The 19,574-nt window shown below is 49.7% G+C and overlaps 11 protein-coding genes across 11 annotated transcripts; 5 read left to right on the forward strand and 6 right to left on the reverse strand.

Moving 5' to 3' along the window:
- Window positions 1–143: 143 nt before the first annotated feature.
- On the reverse strand, window positions 144–1,144 carry LACBIDRAFT_300179 (uncharacterized protein; the record flags this gene model as incomplete). The annotated part of the gene is made up of 3 exons (XM_001882933.1): window positions 144–784; window positions 841–1,047; window positions 1,102–1,144. The coding sequence occupies 3 exons, from the start codon at window positions 1,142–1,144 to the stop codon at window positions 144–146; spliced, it is 891 nt and encodes a 296-aa protein (XP_001882968.1).
- A 1,105-nt stretch (window positions 1,145–2,249) lies between these two features.
- Window positions 2,250–3,713, forward strand: LACBIDRAFT_294668 (uncharacterized protein; the record flags this gene model as incomplete). The annotated part of the gene is made up of 2 exons (XM_001882803.1): window positions 2,250–2,839; window positions 2,901–3,713. The coding sequence occupies 2 exons, from the start codon at window positions 2,250–2,252 to the stop codon at window positions 3,505–3,507; spliced, it is 1,197 nt and encodes a 398-aa protein (XP_001882838.1). The 3' UTR covers window positions 3,508–3,713.
- A 434-nt stretch (window positions 3,714–4,147) lies between these two features.
- LACBIDRAFT_300181 (uncharacterized protein) lies at window positions 4,148–5,688 on the reverse strand (the record flags this gene model as incomplete). The annotated part of the gene is made up of 3 exons (XM_001882934.1): window positions 4,148–5,271; window positions 5,345–5,613; window positions 5,672–5,688. The coding sequence occupies 3 exons, from the start codon at window positions 5,686–5,688 to the stop codon at window positions 4,148–4,150; spliced, it is 1,410 nt and encodes a 469-aa protein (XP_001882969.1).
- A 995-nt stretch (window positions 5,689–6,683) lies between these two features.
- On the reverse strand, window positions 6,684–8,302 carry LACBIDRAFT_294669 (uncharacterized protein; the record flags this gene model as incomplete). The annotated part of the gene is made up of 3 exons (XM_001882935.1): window positions 6,684–7,630; window positions 7,683–8,069; window positions 8,122–8,302. The coding sequence occupies 3 exons, from the start codon at window positions 8,300–8,302 to the stop codon at window positions 6,684–6,686; spliced, it is 1,515 nt and encodes a 504-aa protein (XP_001882970.1).
- A 1,019-nt stretch (window positions 8,303–9,321) lies between these two features.
- LACBIDRAFT_300184 (uncharacterized protein) lies at window positions 9,322–9,495 on the forward strand (the record flags this gene model as incomplete). Its single annotated transcript, XM_001882804.1, has 1 exon — window positions 9,322–9,495. One exon carries the CDS (start codon window positions 9,322–9,324, stop codon window positions 9,493–9,495), a length of 174 nt encoding a protein of 57 aa, XP_001882839.1.
- Window positions 9,496–9,590: 95 nt separating this feature from the next.
- On the reverse strand, window positions 9,591–10,539 carry LACBIDRAFT_300185 (uncharacterized protein; the record flags this gene model as incomplete). Its single annotated transcript, XM_001882936.1, has 2 exons — window positions 9,591–10,420; window positions 10,476–10,539. The coding sequence occupies 2 exons, from the start codon at window positions 10,537–10,539 to the stop codon at window positions 9,591–9,593; spliced, it is 894 nt and encodes a 297-aa protein (XP_001882971.1).
- A 16-nt stretch (window positions 10,540–10,555) lies between these two features.
- Window positions 10,556–11,044, reverse strand: LACBIDRAFT_328865 (uncharacterized protein; the record flags this gene model as incomplete). Its single annotated transcript, XM_001882937.1, has 1 exon — window positions 10,556–11,044. One exon carries the CDS (start codon window positions 11,042–11,044, stop codon window positions 10,556–10,558), a length of 489 nt encoding a protein of 162 aa, XP_001882972.1.
- A 385-nt stretch (window positions 11,045–11,429) lies between these two features.
- On the forward strand, window positions 11,430–11,682 carry LACBIDRAFT_300186 (uncharacterized protein; the record flags this gene model as incomplete). The annotated part of the gene is made up of 2 exons (XM_001882805.1): window positions 11,430–11,464; window positions 11,520–11,682. 2 exons carry the CDS (start codon window positions 11,430–11,432, stop codon window positions 11,680–11,682), a joined length of 198 nt encoding a protein of 65 aa, XP_001882840.1.
- A 40-nt stretch (window positions 11,683–11,722) lies between these two features.
- Window positions 11,723–14,638, forward strand: LACBIDRAFT_300187 (uncharacterized protein; the record flags this gene model as incomplete). The annotated part of the gene is made up of 7 exons (XM_001882806.1): window positions 11,723–12,028; window positions 12,081–12,566; window positions 12,622–12,744; window positions 12,799–13,177; window positions 13,239–14,403; window positions 14,462–14,548; window positions 14,605–14,638. The coding sequence occupies 7 exons, from the start codon at window positions 11,723–11,725 to the stop codon at window positions 14,636–14,638; spliced, it is 2,580 nt and encodes an 859-aa protein (XP_001882841.1).
- A 1,407-nt stretch (window positions 14,639–16,045) lies between these two features.
- LACBIDRAFT_328867 (uncharacterized protein) lies at window positions 16,046–16,828 on the forward strand (the record flags this gene model as incomplete). Its single annotated transcript, XM_001882807.1, has 2 exons — window positions 16,046–16,499; window positions 16,692–16,828. 2 exons carry the CDS (start codon window positions 16,046–16,048, stop codon window positions 16,826–16,828), a joined length of 591 nt encoding a protein of 196 aa, XP_001882842.1.
- A 1,847-nt stretch (window positions 16,829–18,675) lies between these two features.
- On the reverse strand, window positions 18,676–18,969 carry LACBIDRAFT_300188 (uncharacterized protein; the record flags this gene model as incomplete). Its single annotated transcript, XM_001882938.1, has 2 exons — window positions 18,676–18,861; window positions 18,913–18,969. The coding sequence occupies 2 exons, from the start codon at window positions 18,967–18,969 to the stop codon at window positions 18,676–18,678; spliced, it is 243 nt and encodes an 80-aa protein (XP_001882973.1).
- Between the last annotated feature and the right edge of the window lie 605 nt (window positions 18,970–19,574).

Consider the following 19,574-nt stretch of genomic DNA (forward strand, 5'->3'; position numbering starts at 1 on the left):
ATACATAAAGCTTCGAAACTCAAAGGTTAGCGGGGAGCAAGGGATTAGTGTTATTTGCACAACAAAGCAAAAAACAAGCAACTTCGCACACCTACAATAGTAGTCTTCTAAGAAAATTAGTTGATAAAGATAAAGCGTTGTGGTCAACCAGGGGTATATAACGGCGGCAAATCCACAAGCACCTCCATTCCCCCCTGCTGCACCTGCCTGGACAGCCGAACCCCACTACCCTGATGCAACACCGCTCTGGACCTGCTCCCACTCGCTCCATGAGTATACGATCCCCGAGCAGGACTTGTATCAACTGTCGACGGAGACGGTATCCGCATCTGCATCGTCAGAGCCTCCATCTGTTGTTTCCTCGTATACGGCGGGTCGTGCGAGTGGGTGCTGGGCTGTGTTGTGTGTAGTGCTGGTTTATGACTTTCATCCGAGTAAAAGTGAACATTGTTCTGCGGCGCAGTGGGGACGTCGAATGGTTGTACTTCTGCCTTTTTGTACGAAGGAGAGCGACGGTGTTTGTAGAAGCAGATGATGAGGAGAATAATGGGAACGAGGCCGCCTACGCTACCGCTAATTATAGCGCCGAGTGGGATGTGGGAGGAGAAAGATGGTGAGGAGGAGGGGGAGGGGGAGGAGGAGGAGGAAGAGGAGGAGGAGGATGTTGATGGTTTTAAGGAGGAGGTGGTAAATATTCTTGTGCCGTCTGATGCTGTGGAGTTTGAAAGCGCGGAACTTGAGCTTGAGCTTGATGCGGAAGGTGCGGAGATGGACAGACTGCCATCTTGGATAAGGATATATGCGACAGTTAGTAGGTGCCAGAGGATGAGCCATCCCCGCCATATGTGCCCACTAGTTCGTGAGACCCATAAGGAAGCACTGGTGTTTGGAAATTTTGTTGGTTGTAGAATGTAGTTGAGGCCGAGGGTAGTAAACCCTTTAGTGTGAAGCTGGTTGGAATGGTCTGCCCGTCGACCGCGTATGTCCCTAGTGACGGGCCGTGCGGGAGCTCAGTTGGTATCCAGCCGGACCAGCTGAGTTGCGTGCCTAGAAATTGTTGTCAGTACCGGATTTTGGAGGGAAGAAGGCAAGGGTGTGCACCAATAAAGTCAAGTGTCACTGTTGACCCCTCCTTTGTCGTCATGCTCGCTGAACCGCCCAGCGCCCCCCAAGACGAATCAAACTTGATTGCTGCGTCCAGGTGGTCAAGGCATACCACCGCATTCTGGACCGAAGCACTGAGGCGGCGAGCAAGTCGAACCAGAAGTCGACTTTGCGTTCACGGTGAGGACGTGTGAGCCAGCTGGGCCATTGTTATTCCACGTACACAAAAGCCAGTTGTTTTCGGCGTATTGAAATGGGGAGGTCGAGCCAATACTTACGCCGTCGATGAAGCTATGGGTCTATCGACGAGTTGTTGATGTTTGTCGTTCCAAAAACGTTCACGGCAGATCCTGGAGGTAGCAGTGTTGAGACAAACTATTCAAAGACAGGCTCTGTGTGTGGACAAACCAGGGACAAACCTTGGAAGGAGTAGTCAAAGCTTAGAGCCGTTGGTCCCATGCGATGTGCGAAGGTACGTGGGCCCGAACTATCGAGCTCATTGAACGAGGCTTCAAACCAGGGTCCAGTGGAGTTGATGCTGCTATCAGCATCGTCTACTACGACCCAACGAGCAGGCGAGGCCGACATCACTCACAGGGTCGTAGCTGTGGCAGGGAGAAGAAAATCGCTGGGCACAAAGAAGGTGGGTTGACAATCATTTAAGAAGTAGTATATTGGTTGAAACCTCTCTTGCGCACTGTGCGGTGCACACCTCAGCTTGTAGATCAGTTTTGATGTTCGTCTGGAAAAGGAGCTTCTGTTCCTCAAACCGGAGCTGGTTGCTTGATGGCCATATGGATGTATAATGATATCGACGTCCGGACCAGCCAATCGGTGGCTAAGAAAACCGCGTTTGGAACGAGTCTATGCAAAGTAGAAGGACCTTATCGAGACGGCAAGCTCCTTGACAGCAAGTCTGATCCTTCAGACACTTTAAAGTTCTGCCGCGATTCCTGGATCAATGCGATGGTTGAACGTTGAACGTTGAGTCTTTATATGACCGCATTGACTCTCAGCCGAGGCACCCCAGGCTGTGAAGCGACCCGAGGAGCCAGTGCCCACTTTCAAGTTGTTCTCGTTTTGACTTATCAGGTGCCACCGACAAAGGCTGCCCCGACATAACCTCGTGAATCTTCCTCATCCTCATGAAGTTGATGCGTCTGGGCGCAGCGCTAGGCTACGCTCTTATCGGCATTTACTTGTGGCCTTCTAAGGTCGCCGCCGTCATCGTGAATGCGACAATCGACGACCAGCTCGGCGACTCCGTGACACACCGTCTAGTAAATTACTATCCGAGCCAGAACGCCTGGAATAAGCAATCGTGCGGCGCGTGTTCTATTCTTCCCGACACGTCCCAGGTGTTCGACGGCACATATACTGCAGCGACCTATCTCGTCGGCGATCCGACGATGGAAATTAACATGCAGTTTAATGGTAGATATCAAAGTCTCTGTCTCTTTCGATATCCTGATCGACGCTCAACAGGAACCGCGATTTATGTGTTTTTTATCCTCGGACACTTGAATACTTCCCCCGTAACTCTCAACAGCGCCAACTTCACGCTTGATAGCAACCAACCAGTACTTTTCGAGAGCAATGCCAACTACATCCAATATGATGTGCTGGCTTTTTCTCAAAGTAACCTCTCGAATACTCTCCATACACTATTCATCTCTACCTCGGGCCCGGGTACCTATGGGCCCATATACGTCAACTTCGACTACGCAATCTACACGTAAGCCGGATTCACCGATTTACTGCTGCTTTTTGATTTTCTTTTTTTCTTTTTCACCTAGCTATGACAATGGTCTTTCGACCACCACTTCGTCGCTATCATCGCTGTCCACGGTGACAACTATGTCTCAGGCACCATCTACCACAGCTACGGGTGCACCAGCTCGGAGGACTCCAGTAGGCGCCATCGCTGGTGGCATAGCCGGTGGAATTACCCTGTTGGCCCTTGTCATCTCCCTTTTGTTCTGCTGGCGTCGTCGGGGAGGTTATGATTTCAAGGGAAACGGGGATCCCGAGTATAGAATATCGCAATTCATGGCCACCATCACAGCAGCCGGCGGCGAGTCTCCCCTGAATACTGACAACCAGGCCAACATGCATAATAACCACCGAATGCCATCTTTGGCAGAAAAAGCTTTACCGTCAACTTTGAATTCAAGTGCAATCGGTGCTAGTAGTAGCAATACTCGCACTACCTCTCCTCTGCTGCCATCCTTTCTGAATGATTTAGGAACACAGGAGGAGGTTCGCCGTGCACGACAAGAAGACCTCGAGCAAATACGCGTCTTGAGGGAGCAGCAGCAGTCTGTGTGGGCCATGGGATTGTCGGACGATCATCCGCCTGGATATACACCTAGGATGCAGATTTTGAGGGAGGCATCGTCATGATATCCTGAGAGTCAGTTCGATATTCATTAATTAATGGAACTTTGGATCGGATTTGGGATCGAAGATGTGCTATTCGGGCCGGCCTCTTCTAATGTTGAAACTTCTTATGAGGGACGCAGTGTCCACATTCCCCCCATCCTCTGAAGGGCATCATGATCGGGAGACGATGCCAATAGGACGCGCACCCACCGCTAGTCTCGTTGGATCATGTACTGTAAAGATTACTCCAGAAGTTGGGTACTACGAGACCTGTCATGGCAGAGTCCCCTGGTCTAATTGGAAGGATCGCGACACTAGTACAGGACGAGAACTTGTCTTTGAGGTCTTGGAAAAAGAGGACGCCCAACCGGGTAAGAAGGAAGTTGTAACTTGTAGTAGATCGAAATCGCAACGTTATTTGAGTTGGCAGGAGGTTCAACATCTCAGATCTCAACGTCCACCATTGATATAACAAATGATACACACATTGTACCACATGCCTGGCATTTTACAAGAAGCTCCATTGAAAATGTAGCTTTCGTTGAATAAATAAATATACAAGCAACCCGTAACTGGCACCAGAGCGCAGAGAGCGCCACGCTGTCCTAGGTACAGATAAAGCCTGTCAGGAAGACACGTTTGCCACCGCTGATGTTACCATTCAACTATGTTCACCTCGTCTAGGTGTGTATCCTGGCGGAGGATCATCTGACAAACCCAGGGCCCAAGCCGACCTCTGCTGCGCCCTCAGGAGTGAGATCTGCTCAGTCATCAACATTATCTCCCTTCTCATATCGGATACCAACAAGCCCTCTTCCCCAGTGTGCCTCAACGTCTGCTGTCGCCTCGATGCCAAAGTACTCTCCGTCACCTGCTCCATCTCCCGCTGTACCATTCTCAATCGGTAATCAAGCTCTTCTTGTCGTTCATGGCGGACCTCTTCTCGCGTTAATTCTCGAGTATTTGGACGAGAGTTGTCATGGCCCCTCCGCAACATGCCATTAGAAACGACGTCGGTAGTGTTTAGCTTTCCGTGCGATCCATATCGCTGTGAAGGCTCTGCACCTCCCTGACCAGAATTTGACAATTGGGGTGTGACTATTGGAGTCTTTGAGCGTATTTCGGATCGAAACTGTGCTATTCGGGGGGCTGACACCGCCGGGGGCCCCCTTCCAATGTTGAAACTTCTTATGAGAGACGCAGGGTCCCCATTCCCCCCATCCTTCTGTAGCCCATCGGGATTTCTCCGACGATGCCAATAGGACAGGAGGAAGATGACAAAAACGAATATTGCAATGCCACCCGCTATACCACCAACTATAGCTCCCACTAGAGTTCTTGCGCCATTCGCTGTGGTGCTCTTCCGTACTGAACTACCCGTTTGACTGTTTTGCGTCAGGAACGTCGTTGATGTTGAGACTGACGTCGTTGATGATGACACCAAAACAGTATCGTCATCAGCGCTTGAGAAAAAAAGAGAAGGAGAGACTTTAATGAGGGTCAACCAGGATTGAAAATAGCACACTGACGTGTAAATCGCGTAGTCAAAGTTGAGATACATGCTGATATTACCCGTGGTTGAGATGTTGAGCTTGTGGAGAGTATTCGGGAGGCCAGTTTGAGAAAAAACCAGCGATTTATATAGAACAGCATTGCTTGTCATGTTGGGCGTATATGTAAATGTCGTAGGTGGTTCGCCGTCAACTGAAAAGTTGGCACTTGTCAAAACTGTGATGCCGTCTCCTTGGTAGTTTACAAGAGTGAAGAACACATAAATCGCAGTTCCTGTAAGACGATGATCAGAACCCGACGTGATAAGTCGTCTAAACCTGGGCTGTTGACTGCTGAAGAAGCCTACCAGTAAACTGCATGCCAACTCCCAAAGATCCCAGGTCAGGGTGATATGTCGCAGCAGAATACGTCCCCTTGTACACCTGGGTCACATCAAGCTTGATAGCGCACCCACCGCAGGTCTCGTTGGCCCATGGGCTGTAGAGATCACTCCAAAAGTTGGGTACAAGACCTGTCACAGAGTCCCCAAACTGATCATCGATAGTCTGATTGGAAGGATAGGGGGCGACGAGGGGGCATAGCAAGATGAGTACAAGGCCGTAGAAAAATGTGGTCCTCATTGATGAAAGGAGTCAGGAACAAGGCAAGGGAAGATTAGGAATCCACGTATTACCTGCTTCTTCGCACCATCGCCCCCGCCTTGTAGGGGAAAACCAGTGATTTTGACACCCGTCTCTGGGAGGCGCTTCTATTTCCAACACGGACGTGGTTGGCTGATGGCCATGCAGTGAGCCAGTCGTCGTTGATGATGTTTGAGGAACCGGTGGCTGAGAAAATGATACAGCCTCTCGTCCACGTAAGGATCAGGTATCAGAGACTCGGAGTCGATAAGCTACTTGACAGTAGTCTGATCTTTCATGCCTTGAAGTTGCAGGTTTGAAGTGCTGCCGGAATTATCGGGTGAATGTGATGGTTGGTTTCTGACCAATTGCGTTGAACGTTCCTGCGAAGCGACGCGATGAAGCAACGCTTTTTGTTTGCAAGTTCCCTAGGACTGTACTAGAAATTTTCAGCCAGTTATCGAATTCTTCCAGCGCTTCAAGCTGAGGTCGCTGACGACAAGAGGCTGAGGAGCCAGAGTGGCATCGATCACGTCGGGTTGATATCCGAGTCCCCAAATGTGGATGCTATTAGTATTCTCGATGAGCGAAAGAGTTTGCGTCCGCGGAAAGTGTACTAGCTCACATGAGATGGTTTGAAGTATCCGTAAAATGTCCCCATGTAGGAAAATGACGAGGAAACCCTTTATTCCACATATTCAATCGCACGACCGATTTGCGACCGATGCCTTCACGTTTTGTTTGAGGTTTTCAGGTTCTCACACGACGAACAGAAGCTTCTCCAGTTGTTGAGTTGCCAAATATATTAGAGTTTTTCGGGCGTCAATTTTGCGAGGATAAGTTGGCAGAAAGAGGCAGGGAAGAGGAAGTCTGGAGATGGAGGTTGAGTCTACGTTGTTTGTTGGCGCAAAACAAATGGACAAGCCGTTCAATGTTCAAACGTTCAACCTATGTCCGCTCACCTACATATGCCGTCTAAGGAAACAACAATGTTTATAAAAGAGGGCAAGCTTGTTTTTACAGAATATATTCAATAAAGTCAAGTCCATGACTTCACGGAAAAGTTCACCCAGGCGTATACAACGGCGGCACCTCCGCAACCTCCTCCTGTTCCTCACTGTCCCTACGCAGCCGAATCCCACTATCCTGATGCAACACCACCCTCGACCTGCTCCTCCCATTTGGCATAGGTGGTTCACTCGGCGAGGCCGACATCTGGGGCGTTGGGGTAGCCGGTACTATGGAGCTCGCTGCCTCTGAATCCATGCGCTTCCTTGGCGGATACACAAGCGGTCGAGGCTGGTGCTGCGCCAGCCTGCGCGGAACCGTGACATTAGGCGGTGGCCTGCCAGACGAAATCGCAGCGCTATTTGGGAGGTCGTACGATTGGAGTGGGGTGCGTGTCTGTATTTGTGGGTATCCAGCGTTGTGCAAGCATGACGTGTATTCCGTGTCCTGTGGTGGTGAGAAGGGAATGCGAAACGGTTCTATGACCACCGTTTCTTCGGGTGTAGAGGGAAGGGCAAGGGGATGCCGGCGTTTCAGAAAACAAAGGACGAAGAGGAGGCATAGGAGTATGAGGACGAGGACACCTAGTATGCTGCCGGCTATGGCACCGGTTGAGACATGGGAGGTATAGGGTGGGGTTGTCATCCCCGTGGATGATGATGATGGTGAACTGGTGGATTTCGAAGGAGAGGAACCGGAGCTAGAGCTGGGGGTGTAAGGCGCGGAAACGGACAGACTGCCATTTTGGATGAGAATATAGGTTACGGTGAGCGGTGTGGAGGAACTGTCCCCGAGGAACGTCACTACGAGTTCATGGGGCCCAGAAGAGGATAACTTTGGTGTTTGAAAAAATTGCGTGTTGTACATTGCATCCGAACTGGATGAGGCTAAGCCCTTCAAAGTGAACTCGGTTGGGGTGGTCTGGCCGTCAATTGCGTATGTCCCTAGTGAAGGATTGTGCGGGAGTGCTGATGGAATGAAGCCATACCAGCTGAGTTGGGTGCCTGTGATTGGCACTATTATTTTGGATGCACTGAAGAAGAAACAGATACGTACCAATGAAGTCAACCGTCACTTTCGATTCCCCCTTCGTCGTCATGTTCGCTGTGTTTCCCCGCGACTGCCACGAGGAGTCGTACTTGATCGCTGCGTCCAGGTTGCCAAGGTACACCACAGCATTTTGGACCGAAGCGCTCTGCGGCGGTTCATATTGCAGCCAATCAAAGTAAAATGGATGGCCGTTCGACGTCGCGTTCACAGTGAGGACATGCGACCCACTCGCGCCGTTGTTATTCCATGTACACAAAGCCCAGTTGTTCTCAGCGTATTGGAATGGAGAAGTTGAGCCGATGCTGACGCCGTCGATGAAGCACTCCCAGGTCGGGTCGATGACGCCAGACGAATTGTTGATGTTCGTGGTTCCAAAGACGTTCACGGCAGATCCTGCAGGTGGTTGTCGAGATAAGCTATAGAAAAGACAGACGTGTGGACGAACCTTGGAAGGAATAGGCGAAGCTAGCGGTGCTGTTTGTCCCGTGCGAAGTGCCGAGGTACGTGGGTCCAAAGTTGCCTAGGGTATCGAGACTTTTAGACGCGACGTTGGACCAAGCACCGGTGTAGGCGATTGTACTGTCTGCGTCGTCCACTACGACCCACCGAGGAGGGGCTGTCGACATCGCTCACAGTGTTTGACGTCGTTATGGGAAAGATGTGATAGATATCTCACATTGCTGTGTGGAAAGAAGTCGGAAGGACGGCCCTGACTCCACCTGTCAAATATTCTCAACTTTTTCCGGGTTCCGTTTTTATTGCGTTCGCCGTTCACCTCAGCTCAGGCGATGTGGAGGCAATTCTGGCTTGATAAGCCCGCTTCTATTCCTTAAAGGAGGTGGTTGACTGATGGCCATATGGTCAAGACGATTCAGGTGGAGTCAGTGGTGGTATCCGGAGAAACAGTGGAGAAATTTATGTCTGGACTTCGGTGCAAGCTTTCCACCGCATAGGATCACAGTCGTAAGCGGGCTGACAGCATCCGTTCGTATAAGTACTTGAGGGATGGAGGTGATGGTTGACCGAATTACAGCGTTGAACGTTGACTTTCAGAATCTATGAAGTAACATCACTAAGCAACGCGTAAACGCGTCGTTCACATGATATCGGCTGCCCCGCCTCTTACCGTCGATATAGTAGCTTCAAAATTTCAATATGGAATCTTGACAACGGAGTGTGCTCGGAAAGATCGGAGGCCAGATGGTGTCAATCACTACGAAGGGTTGATCAATTTTTCTGTCAATGAGCAAAAATGAAAACCCAGGCAAATGACGGCGACTTGGAGTCGTATGAGCAGAGTTCAAACCCTAGAGCTCAGAGGCCTAGTGTCTTATCAACGTCGTGCCAATATTCGGTATTTACGCGTTGTTTGGCCGTGGGAGAAATGTACGTCACAGGAAGCATTTTATTCCAATTTTATTCTCTCAATCTTGCTAACCGCGATGTTCTTTTTATCAGTTCAGGGATTCTATATGGTTATTAGCGCGCTAGTTCTCGCTCATCAATCCATAAATTGAACAGCGGAATCTCGTTCGATTCGGCGCTTCTCATGGCACTTTCACTGGATTTATCATTCTAGAGATCATTCCTGAGGCGCTCAAACTCTAATAGACTGTTCTGGTTTTGAGAACCACTTGGCACCGTAATGGAAGGCGTAGCAATGTCGCAGGCGTACCTGCGCTCACTGGGTCATCCATGTCCTATGTACAGCTCAAGATCTTCCTCACAACCCTCACCTCCCTCCTATGCCTGGTCCGCTTCCACGAACCTTCCTCGCGCAAACTCAAATACTCAAATCCCTCCCCCCTACTCAAAATGAGAGCACTAGAAACTGTTAACGATGTAAAGCATTACAACGGCGTTCAACTCAACTACATCTTCGACATGCCAGAAACTACGCTTCTTGCGACAATCTTACTGTACCCAATCCTGGTATGTAATTCCCGTCGTCGAATCGTGGTGCGCACCACGTTGTGGCCGTTGTTCCTGGATCTGCCTCAACACATCTTCACGTATTTCTTTGCACATACTATTCAAGATGTCACGTCGGTGTTTCACTGGGTCGACTGAGCCCACTGGATCAATCTCAGGCGGACTCCAGTTGGTATAATTCTTGCTGTGACTGGGCGGCTTGATAAACCCCCCTGGATGTGCGCAGATATACAAATAGCAGCAGTAGCACGCTGGCTTGCTGCAGCCAATATACCTGTCTCCGTCGACGAACTGATATGCGTGCACGTAGAAACGCTCAAGAAGGATGAGCTCGGCATGTACCCGGGGTTGGAAATTATCGTCCTCGTATTTGTCTCTGAAGTTTTCAAAGATGGCGAACTTTTCATCCATGGACTGTAGGGCATCCTGTATATCTGGTAAACGCTTGTCGTTCGCGGGTAACATGCGAACGGCAATCCTATCAAGCTTCATCAATTCGTCCATCTGCGGTTTCGGCGCTGGTTTCGGAGAGGAGAGGCATTGGACCTCAACGTTGGCGAAGAGCTCGGGAAACCTGGTTGCGGCCGCGACGAATATCTTCGATGCTCTCATATATGAGCCGATTCGTCCGATGTAATGCCGCAATCGTTCGAAATTTTTAGCGCTGGAGTCTACGTTGCTGGAATCCTTGCTATGTGACTTTGTGGCCAGTTCTTTCATATGGGGTGATTGCCTCTCCTCGTATGCGATTCGACAAAGGCTTGGTAAAAGATTGTCTTGGAGGCGAAATGATGTCAACCATTTTATTAAATCTTGGTGGTTGTGGTCATTTAGCGTTCGATTCATGTAGATGATTGACCGCCTTACCTTGGTCCGAATCACGGTCAGACTTTGCAAGGATCTTACGGCATTTGTCTAATGGTCCTTTCATGCATCGCATGTAACCTTTAATCCGCAAATTCCCAAACTCGACTGAAAATCTCGTCTTCTGCCTCTTTTATAACGCTCTCCGCTGGGTTTGAGTACAGTTTCTCCAAGCTGCTCAAGATGGTTTCCAAGAATGGCTTGACCTTGCTCTTGACGTCTTCGTTTGCTGCAACCCAGAATATAACGGCAGCGGGCGTCTGCTGGAGCGCGATGGCCGTGACAGTCGCACCTCCTTTTTCATAATCGCAGACGAACGCAAGCTTCTCCAAGAAATTACGCCTAAGGCTGATGCCGTCCAGATATTCTGCATGTTGGACGTCAGGCAGCGGGCGAGGGATGTGGTCCCCACGGGTGATGCCCAGGACGTGTTGGAGCACGAGTGCTTCGTAAAACCGCTTCATCAATTTGTCATGGGGGTCACAGCGGGGACGAGGAGTCGGTGGAGTTGGCACCAGTGGTAGCTCGTCGGGTTTGTTAGATGTCTTTGAGGGGCGGCGTTTGGGAGTCATTTCTGAAGGGAATGCTATCGCGTCTTGTGACTGAGTGGAATGATAATGCGGACTTACGAAGGGGAGTTATGTAATTGTTATCTCTCCTTCCCAGACACGATGTATGTAAAAGGTTCTAGAAATATCCATCGTGTTCGCATTCGACACAACCGTCGTTGGAGTCGGGGAGTTGCATCGGAAAGATAGGAACCTTTCCGTCCTTAAGCAAAAGAGAGAGCCCACGCAAAGCACGGCCACTTACCCAAAACATGACCTTATCAACGCGTATTATTAGTGTCCACGCTAATATTCAATTACGAGAAGAGGACACAAGGCCTTCGGCGTTGCCCGTATTTACGCGTTGTTTGGCCGTGGGAGAAATGTGATTGATGATGAGGCACATCAAATGATATCACACCCGGCTAGCCAACGGCTAGCATTGTAAGCCTCATTATTCTCACTCTCCAAATCTTGCTAACCGCTACGTTCTAAGCAGGAACTTCAGGGATTCCATATGGTTATTAGCGCGTAGCGCTAGGTCTCGCTCATCAACCAATAAATTGAACAGTGGAATCTCGCTTGGCCTGGCGTTGGCCTGGCGCTTCCGGTGGCACTTTCACTGGATTTTGGAGATCTTTGCCCAGGCGCTCAAACTCTAATTTTGTGCTGGTCCTCCCAGAAGAACCACTTGGTACCGTAATGGAAGGTGCAGCAATCGTCGCAGACGTGCCTGCGTTCACTGGGTCATCCATGTCCTACAACATCTCCCTAAACCTCAGCTCCATCTTCTCCTTCTTACCCTCTCGTCTGATAGCCCGCTTGCGCAAGGACGTTCTGGGGAGATCCGTGGACCCCTCTGATATACCAGCCACGACCGCTGCGGATATATTTGCCCAAGATCAGCCACTCTTGCAAAGTGCCGCTCCGCCGTCCTCCAATGTGATGGTGTATCCCGGTCCCTGGGGTTTCTTCACTTCCGGCTATATGATGGGGCTCTTTCTAATGGTATGCTATATATATTCCTTCATGATCTTTACGTGCTAAGAGAAGGCCTCAGGCGGTCTTGTTACATCGTATGCAAAATATCATCATACCATCTCGCGTGCCAGGGTCACCGGCTCTCAATCGTCGAGGCAGACGTTCTCCTCGGTTTGCTGGACTCCAGAACCTACCCTTTCTCCGCCGAATCTACAACGCTATCTTACCCCTCAACTTCGCCAACACAACGACACGTCTTGCACTACACCTTCCGTCAATGTACTTCCTCTGCAAGGTGCTCGTGCTATGGTTTGTCCTTGTGTTGCAGGCATCCAGTTTATTCCCAGAGATCAGCGCATCTACTGCCGAAGCGTGGGGGCTGAGCTGGGTGCATCGCTTAGGAAGTTGGAGCCAGAAAAAGCAGATGAGCGAAGTTTGCTGGACGACCTTTTGTGCAGTGTGTGCGGCATTCTCAGTAGAGGGCTTCGTGAAGGCCCTTGACGGAATCGGAACTGGGTTTCCTATCGGAGGCAACATCAACCCGAACACGTCTCCTTTCAACTTAGTGAGTCCTATACATAGGTTACTTGTTTATGATGAGTAACTGTTATCCCGGTCAGGTCGGATATGCATTTCTACTACACATTTACTCCAACCCCGTTACGCACCTCAACCAAATGGACGGGCTCCCTACGCGGCCCGATAAACACGTCATCATTACTATAGCTATTCCCCTTCTTCAGGTATTTGCGTCTGCTTTTCCCAGCTTAATGTGATCTAACTCCCACAATATGTAGTTAACGATTTTCCATGCCCTTTCATCTTCTAAGCGGCTCTCAACACACCGGCTAATACCCACAACCCTCACCTCCCTTCTGTCCCTGGTCCACTTCCACGGGACCCTCATCACGCACCATTATAAACTCAAATACCCTACTCCTTCCCCGACCCCTACTCAATCCCAAAATGAAGGCACTGGACAACTATCAACGATGCAAAGCCTCACAACGACGTACCCTTTACTGAACTACATCCCCAACATATTCGAAACTGCGCTTCTTGCGACTATCTTGCTGACAGTCATCTTAAACGCCGTGGTGCAAATCCTAGTACGAGGCAGGGTAGAGCGCGTGTTCAGCGGTCTAGGTCTGGGGCTCATAATGAGTAGTTTGCAAGGTCGGTATCGCCACTTCTACACATCATCTTCTTGATCATCTAACGCACCTCGATCCCATAGATGACGATACCAACGCAAGAAACACCGGCCGAATCCGAGCATTTTTCCGCTCCCTACCACACGACGAAGATTTCGGCGTCCTCCTTCTCCGCGTAGGCACCGCCAGCCTCGAAGCTACAGGCCTCCGCGGGTGGGGAAACGAAGTTGCCCCCGTGCCAGCTCCCATTCCCATCAGCCGGCCAAGACGAGCAGGGCGTGGAGGATCAGGTCTTGATAGTTTCCGAGAATACGGACTGGTGTCTATGGGTCGTGTAGGCGTTGGGTTTGTGCGATCGGGGTATCAGATTCGCGAAGCGGCTAGTTTGATTCGACGACCTGGACGTGGGATCTTCAAGCCTATGCGCGGGCTGAGGAACGAGGTTCGGAAGGTCGATGTTGGGACTCATTTTTCTCATGGAGCGGAGAGGGGTTGGTCGGAGTGGATTTGGGAGCTTGTGTTTTTCGTTGCTGCGCTATGGGGTGTTTTGAAGGGTGTGTTCAAACTCGTGTGGTTCTGGGTGTGGGATAGGATGAGGGGGAAGGGCAGGAGGGGTGTGATGAGGAGGGGGATGGTGGTTGAGGCGCGTGAGGAGGAGGAGACTGGAGATTCCGGGAATGCGGATGCAGGTGGGGTTGAGGAAGGGGAAGGTGGGGATGATGATGAGATGTTGTATGAGCGGTTTTTGAGGGGGGAAAATATAAGTGATGATGACGATGATGAGGTCGACGAGTCTGCGGAAGAGGATGTCGAGGATGTCGAGGAGGACGATGAAGAGGGGGTGGACCGACAAAACGAAGCTCTGGGTCTCTTCACTGACCTCATCCAGTCGGGCGAACGAGAAGGCCACCAAGGAGAGATGGTTCTCGCGCACTTGGTGCACGGACTCGGTACCAACCTCCCCAATCGCCCAGCATCTTCATCTATGTCGGGGTCCGGTCGGACTACTGCTACGAGTCCATCGTCAACAGGGCCCTTGACGAGGAGGAAGTGGAAGGACTTGCTTAGCATCGGTGTTTCTCGTGAAGGGGAGGGTGGACTTGAAGACCTTTCGGACGAAGACGACGACGAAGTGTCGAATTCCAGAGGTGGATACGATGACGATAAGAAAGAACGGGAATTGGATTTGCGGCATGTCTGTGTGGTGTGTACGATGGAAGCGAGGGATATCATTTGTTGGCCTTGTCGGTACGTCCTTCCTTTCTGTTTCCCTTTCTTTTGCGAATGCTGAGATGATGATGCTTAGGTGCCTGGCTATGTGTGATGGGTGCAGGGAGTCACTGGCGTCGAGGAGTGCACCGAATAAACATCGGTGTCCTTGTTGCAGACAGATGTAAGGCTTGGTTCATTCATTTAGGTTCTCCCAACTGACGACTTCTGAAAAATTAGCATTGACGGTTATTCGAGGATTTATATTCCTTAGCATCGCGAGCTGTTATTTTGGATCACTGCACTCTGTTTGGAACGAACATGGACCACGCCTTGTTACACTTCTCTCGTATTTTGAACGAACTGAACGAACATATACATTTTCCACGTATTGAAAACTCTCGGATTTCACAACATTGTAGAACTGGGTTCTGAAAATGTCCTTGCAAGTTTTGAGTCTGGCCGCCATTCTATCGTTCCATGCAACTTCGGACCTGGGTTGCTGCGCTCTTTTAAACATCAATTTCTGTTCTCTCCCGTAAAACCCTATCATAGGGCGATACATGAGATCTCAAATTAGATTTCATCATCAAGCCCGCTCATTCCCTTTCCCCGAACTGCTCAAGCTTATTCCACACCCAGAGTCGGAGCGCTCATCACCACGGCTGTGGTCGGTGAGTCTGCTGACTTCGACTGAGTGGTCTTCCGGAACAAAAATTCCGTCTGGCACAGGGTAAATCACGAATCCACATGGAGGCATGCATATGTACAGAGGAAGGTCATGGTGTACAGAAGGTCAAGATAGATATCCGGTGATACATCTCTACCTTAATACACCTCAAGAAAACGCTGAAGGGTATTTCCAATGCTAGCTCGACGTCCTCAAAATTCAAGTCGAAAAAAAAATGGAAAAAAAACGGACGAGACATGAACACGCCAAAAAAAACTTACATCCAGTTTCGTCAATCTCTTCCAGTGGAAAGGCGAAGAAACAAACTCAGGTGGTGGTTGAGGCCATGAGCGATGCTGACTGCGACGCCGTTTCGACCTCGGGTGGTAATTGCCATATTCGGCCACACAGTCCCTCTTGGTAAAATTCGCTCAACCGCATCAGATCCGTAGGATGAGTCTTGGCGGTGTTGGCGTCGAAAACCACCTCGAGGTGCCTCAGTATAGCTACGTTGGCTGTTGAGAGCCTATCAACTACCATGGGAGACGGCCCATGCCTGGATTGGATCATATCGCTGAGGACGCCATCGTCCGCGCCGACACAGCGACCCAGTGTGAGGCTTTCCAAGGCGGGACACAACAGCCCCGACCTAGTCGAGATATCATGAAAAGTGAGGGATATTAAAACAATGTTTGTGAAAGATTCGAATATATGAATGTCTGAGGCCTTCAGCGATGTGTTTGTTAGTATTTTTAAGGTAGTGAGGGATGGGGATAGAAGGCGAAGACAGTCCATAAGCTGGCTCTCGGTCATTAGTAGGTCCCCTATCGTCAGGGATGATAATCGGAAAGAGCCATTTGACAGGAATGAGGATACTATGTCGTGTTGCTGAGGCAGCTGAACTAGTCCGATGTTTCGGGGAACCACATGCATCAAGAAAAAGATCCCCAAAGCTTTGAGATGGGGGGTATCCAGACGAGAAAAAATTAGAAAATCAAGAAGGCATGTTCCATGACCGGTCACACTCATGGATCGGATTGGGGAGGTGATTCTTACTGGAGGCGGCGCTATCACGCGCCCGGGGTCCCTGTGTATCACGAAATGGAACTCCTGGAGACTTTTCGCCCGATTCAGTATACCATAAGCATCGGATTGCCGAATGGGACTGGCGGGATGAAATTTATGAAGCTGACCCCATGGCAGGTTGGGCGGAACATTACAATTCGACGCATGAGCGACGTAGCTGCGGAGACCTGGGGCAGCTGCAACCAATGCCGCATAGTAGCTTGGGTTCGGAATCCACGGGGAGTGGAACTTAATATCTATATGCTCCAAAAAGGGTGCGACTACCTGCCGTGGAAGAGGAGGAAGCTCGAAGGTGATGTTGCCAAAGTCAAAAGAGACCGAGCGCCATCGCTGGAAGTTATCGAGGAGAAGACCGAATGTGGTCATTATAAACCTCATGGTTCGTTTTATAACGAGGTCGCAGCGAGGGTGCTCGAATGATAACATCACGGACAGTGGTAGGTTTCCTGACCGCTTAAGGAATGTGGTAGTTGTGGTGAGAAGTTTAGAATGTGAGGTCTCTTCCTGGTCGTCGATAATAATCTCAATAGTAGACCATAACTCCGGAATAGATGATGCGACCTCATGCCAGCGCTTGCTCGTCGTAGAGAAGGCATTGATCCCCTTAAAAAGATCCCCCCTCCGGGTGCTCAAGTCTTGATGAACGAGTTTGAAGATGACGCTCAAGAGTTCAAAGGGAAGATCACTGCGATGGGGAATGATATTTGAATACAGGCTGATTCTGTTCAGGAAACTCTTACTCTGCGCGAGACGATCCCGCCTTCAAGTCGTGAGCGCTGAAATTTGGGTGAAGCTCACCAGACATCTCGAGCCCAAGCACATGAGATCAAGGTGGGAGAAAAAAGCGCATGCCTCCAACTGCTATAAGTATATCGGTCCGGCTAGGTTCCCACGGCACCTTCACTCATAAATACAAGAAAAGCACCTTGGAAAGCCAGAAAAATCCTTTTGCAAAAGAGGGTCAATGATAGTAGATTGTTCCTCCAGCACATTCTGATAAGTACATTCTGATACATTTTATATACCTTGAGCCCCTCTGTGTGCCGAATCACTCTTGCGGACACTTCCGAATCACGGCAAGCATCGCTGCCCCGGTGGTGTGATCATATCTAGTCTCGGGCAGCTCAGATCTTAGAAGCCACTACACCGTGCGCAGTTCTTCCTTAGCGTGGTCGGTGCAGCCGCGCCAATCATGAATCCTATGAATTACACTATTCATTACTCTCGTTAAATATCCAAGGGGGTGTCGGGATAAAAAAAAAAGACCTAGGGTCGATTTTTTTGGTAGTGAGCGCTGGGCTGAACCAACCACCCAACGTAATCAGGCACGTGTCTATTTTAGGAAATATGACGTCACCGTTGTGACATTGTCTTCCTGTCTTCGGGCCTCTCGATGTTGAACATGCATTGCAGACCCAATGCATGGGCACCTGCACAAGGTAAAGAGGTGATATCAGAATGGTTTGACATGAAGATGTAAGTATGTTTTACATTGAAACCCTAACAGAAAGTGGGTTTACCAATTGACCACATCCCACTGGATCACATTGCCGGTGGTCAGCTCTGCTCGGGATCCACAAAAGCAATCCTCCAATCGACAACCTTACGTTTTCATTTTTTGCACCGACCTCATGTTTCCTTGCTGTAACGGTTGCCACACTAAGGAAAGTTATCAATGGTCCGATATTATTATTGTCTTATGTAAGCAGTCTTAGTTGTGTTTTTTGGCGCATCCTGAGGCATTTAGCACATCTTGAGGCTTTCTAGTATCTATTATGTATAATTTATCCACCAGGAAGGCCGCCCATAATGATTTTGGGCCAAAATTTTTGAGCTTCCAATTTTTTTTTAACAGCCTGATGGCCCAACCAACCAACCGGCCCCCGGTCCGGGATTATGATCCCGACACCCCCTTGTAAATATCAGACATCAAGTCGTTATGAAGTCGCTGCCCGACTGTGCAGGCAACGGGCAATCAAAGAGTCCTGACTCGGATAATCGTCACAATTGAATCCACGTTACCCTCCTCGTCTAAACCGCGTTCGGACTCCTCAACCGCATCCAGGCGGCAACAGGAAGCCCGCTCATAGAGCAGATTTGTTCATACCTCACTTTCTGTAGTTGAACAGGAATCATGATGATGCTGTCCGTCGAAACGTTGAAGGGCTATCTTGTACCGAAGTCAGCTTCATGCAATGGATGTAAATCAAATTTGGCAAATACCCCCTGATAAAAATGTCCTTTTCGCCTCAGGCATCCTTGCCACCATTCTGCCCCGATAATCGCCGCGACCACCACTCCCGCGGCCGTCACAGCTGCAACAATAATCGGAACTTTTGAGTTATTGTTGGTGGAGTTCGTGGCTGCGGGATAGGTGGATGTTGTTGAAGATGGTGTGGGAACGTTCATGTCTGACACTGTATTTGTGTTTTCTGTGATAAAAATTGAAGGCGCTGGGGAGCTGGATATTGTTGCTGGGGCGCTGGATATTGTTGCTGGGGCGCTGGATATTGTTGCTGGGGCGCTGGATGTTGTCGCTACGAGGCTGGATGTTGTCACTGAACTGCGAGAGAGGTAGATGTCGTCGAAGAAGATGAAGTGGGAATGTTCGTCATTGAAACTGTATTTGATTTTTTTGTAACAGAAATTGAAGGTGCCGGAGAGCTGTATTTTGTCGCTGAACTGGCAGGACTTTCGCCACTTGCGGCAATGGCTGAAGTTACGTTAAAGTTGTCACTTCGCTAAGAGAAGCATTAGAGTTCTGAAATGAGATTTTTAAGAGCCGAACGTACTATGACGTCAAGGTATGCATAACTGGGAACACTTGTAGTTGGAGGAATTGGTGCCATGAACCTTCATGAAGGGTTGGACAGAGTCAAGTCCCATGAAAAGCACGCACGCTTGAGAATACACGGTCCCACAATTTTTTCTGTAGAAGGTCCAGCTGTGGAGTAATTGAATGATTATGCCCTTTTTCCGCTCATGGAGGCAGGATCGCACAATTACCTTGAGGCGAGCCACAGTTGACACACAGCGCAAGCACTCAACAACGAATAGATCACAGTGCTACACGAGCAAGGGCTTGCCTGCGCCAAGTCGGGGCCCATATAAACGATCCCAGGAGCTAACGGTTGCAAAGTAACTGCTAAAACCCAGCATGAGGCGCCGATAGCCACACTAGGCGTTAAATATGAAATGCACACCTCGATTCAGGCAGACACTTTCGAGGATTGCGCTGATATCACATGGGCTTTGACCCAGTGAGTTAAAAGTCTAAATATTGGCCTAGGTCATGAAAGATCAGCACGCCTGTGAATATTCACTCACCCAATTGAATCCTGGTTGGCATGTTGGGTTTTGGGCTTCTCCACGATGAAAGAGGGTGATGATAAGGAGAAATCTAAATATCATTTAATTTTGTGATGTGGGGTGCGCTGAGGGGTGAAAAGACTGC

This window comes from Laccaria bicolor, genomic scaffold (genome assembly GCF_000143565.1).
Source record: "Laccaria bicolor S238N-H82 LACBIscaffold_18 genomic scaffold, whole genome shotgun sequence".
In the NCBI taxonomy this organism is placed as follows: Eukaryota; Fungi; Basidiomycota; class Agaricomycetes; order Agaricales; family Hydnangiaceae; genus Laccaria; species Laccaria bicolor.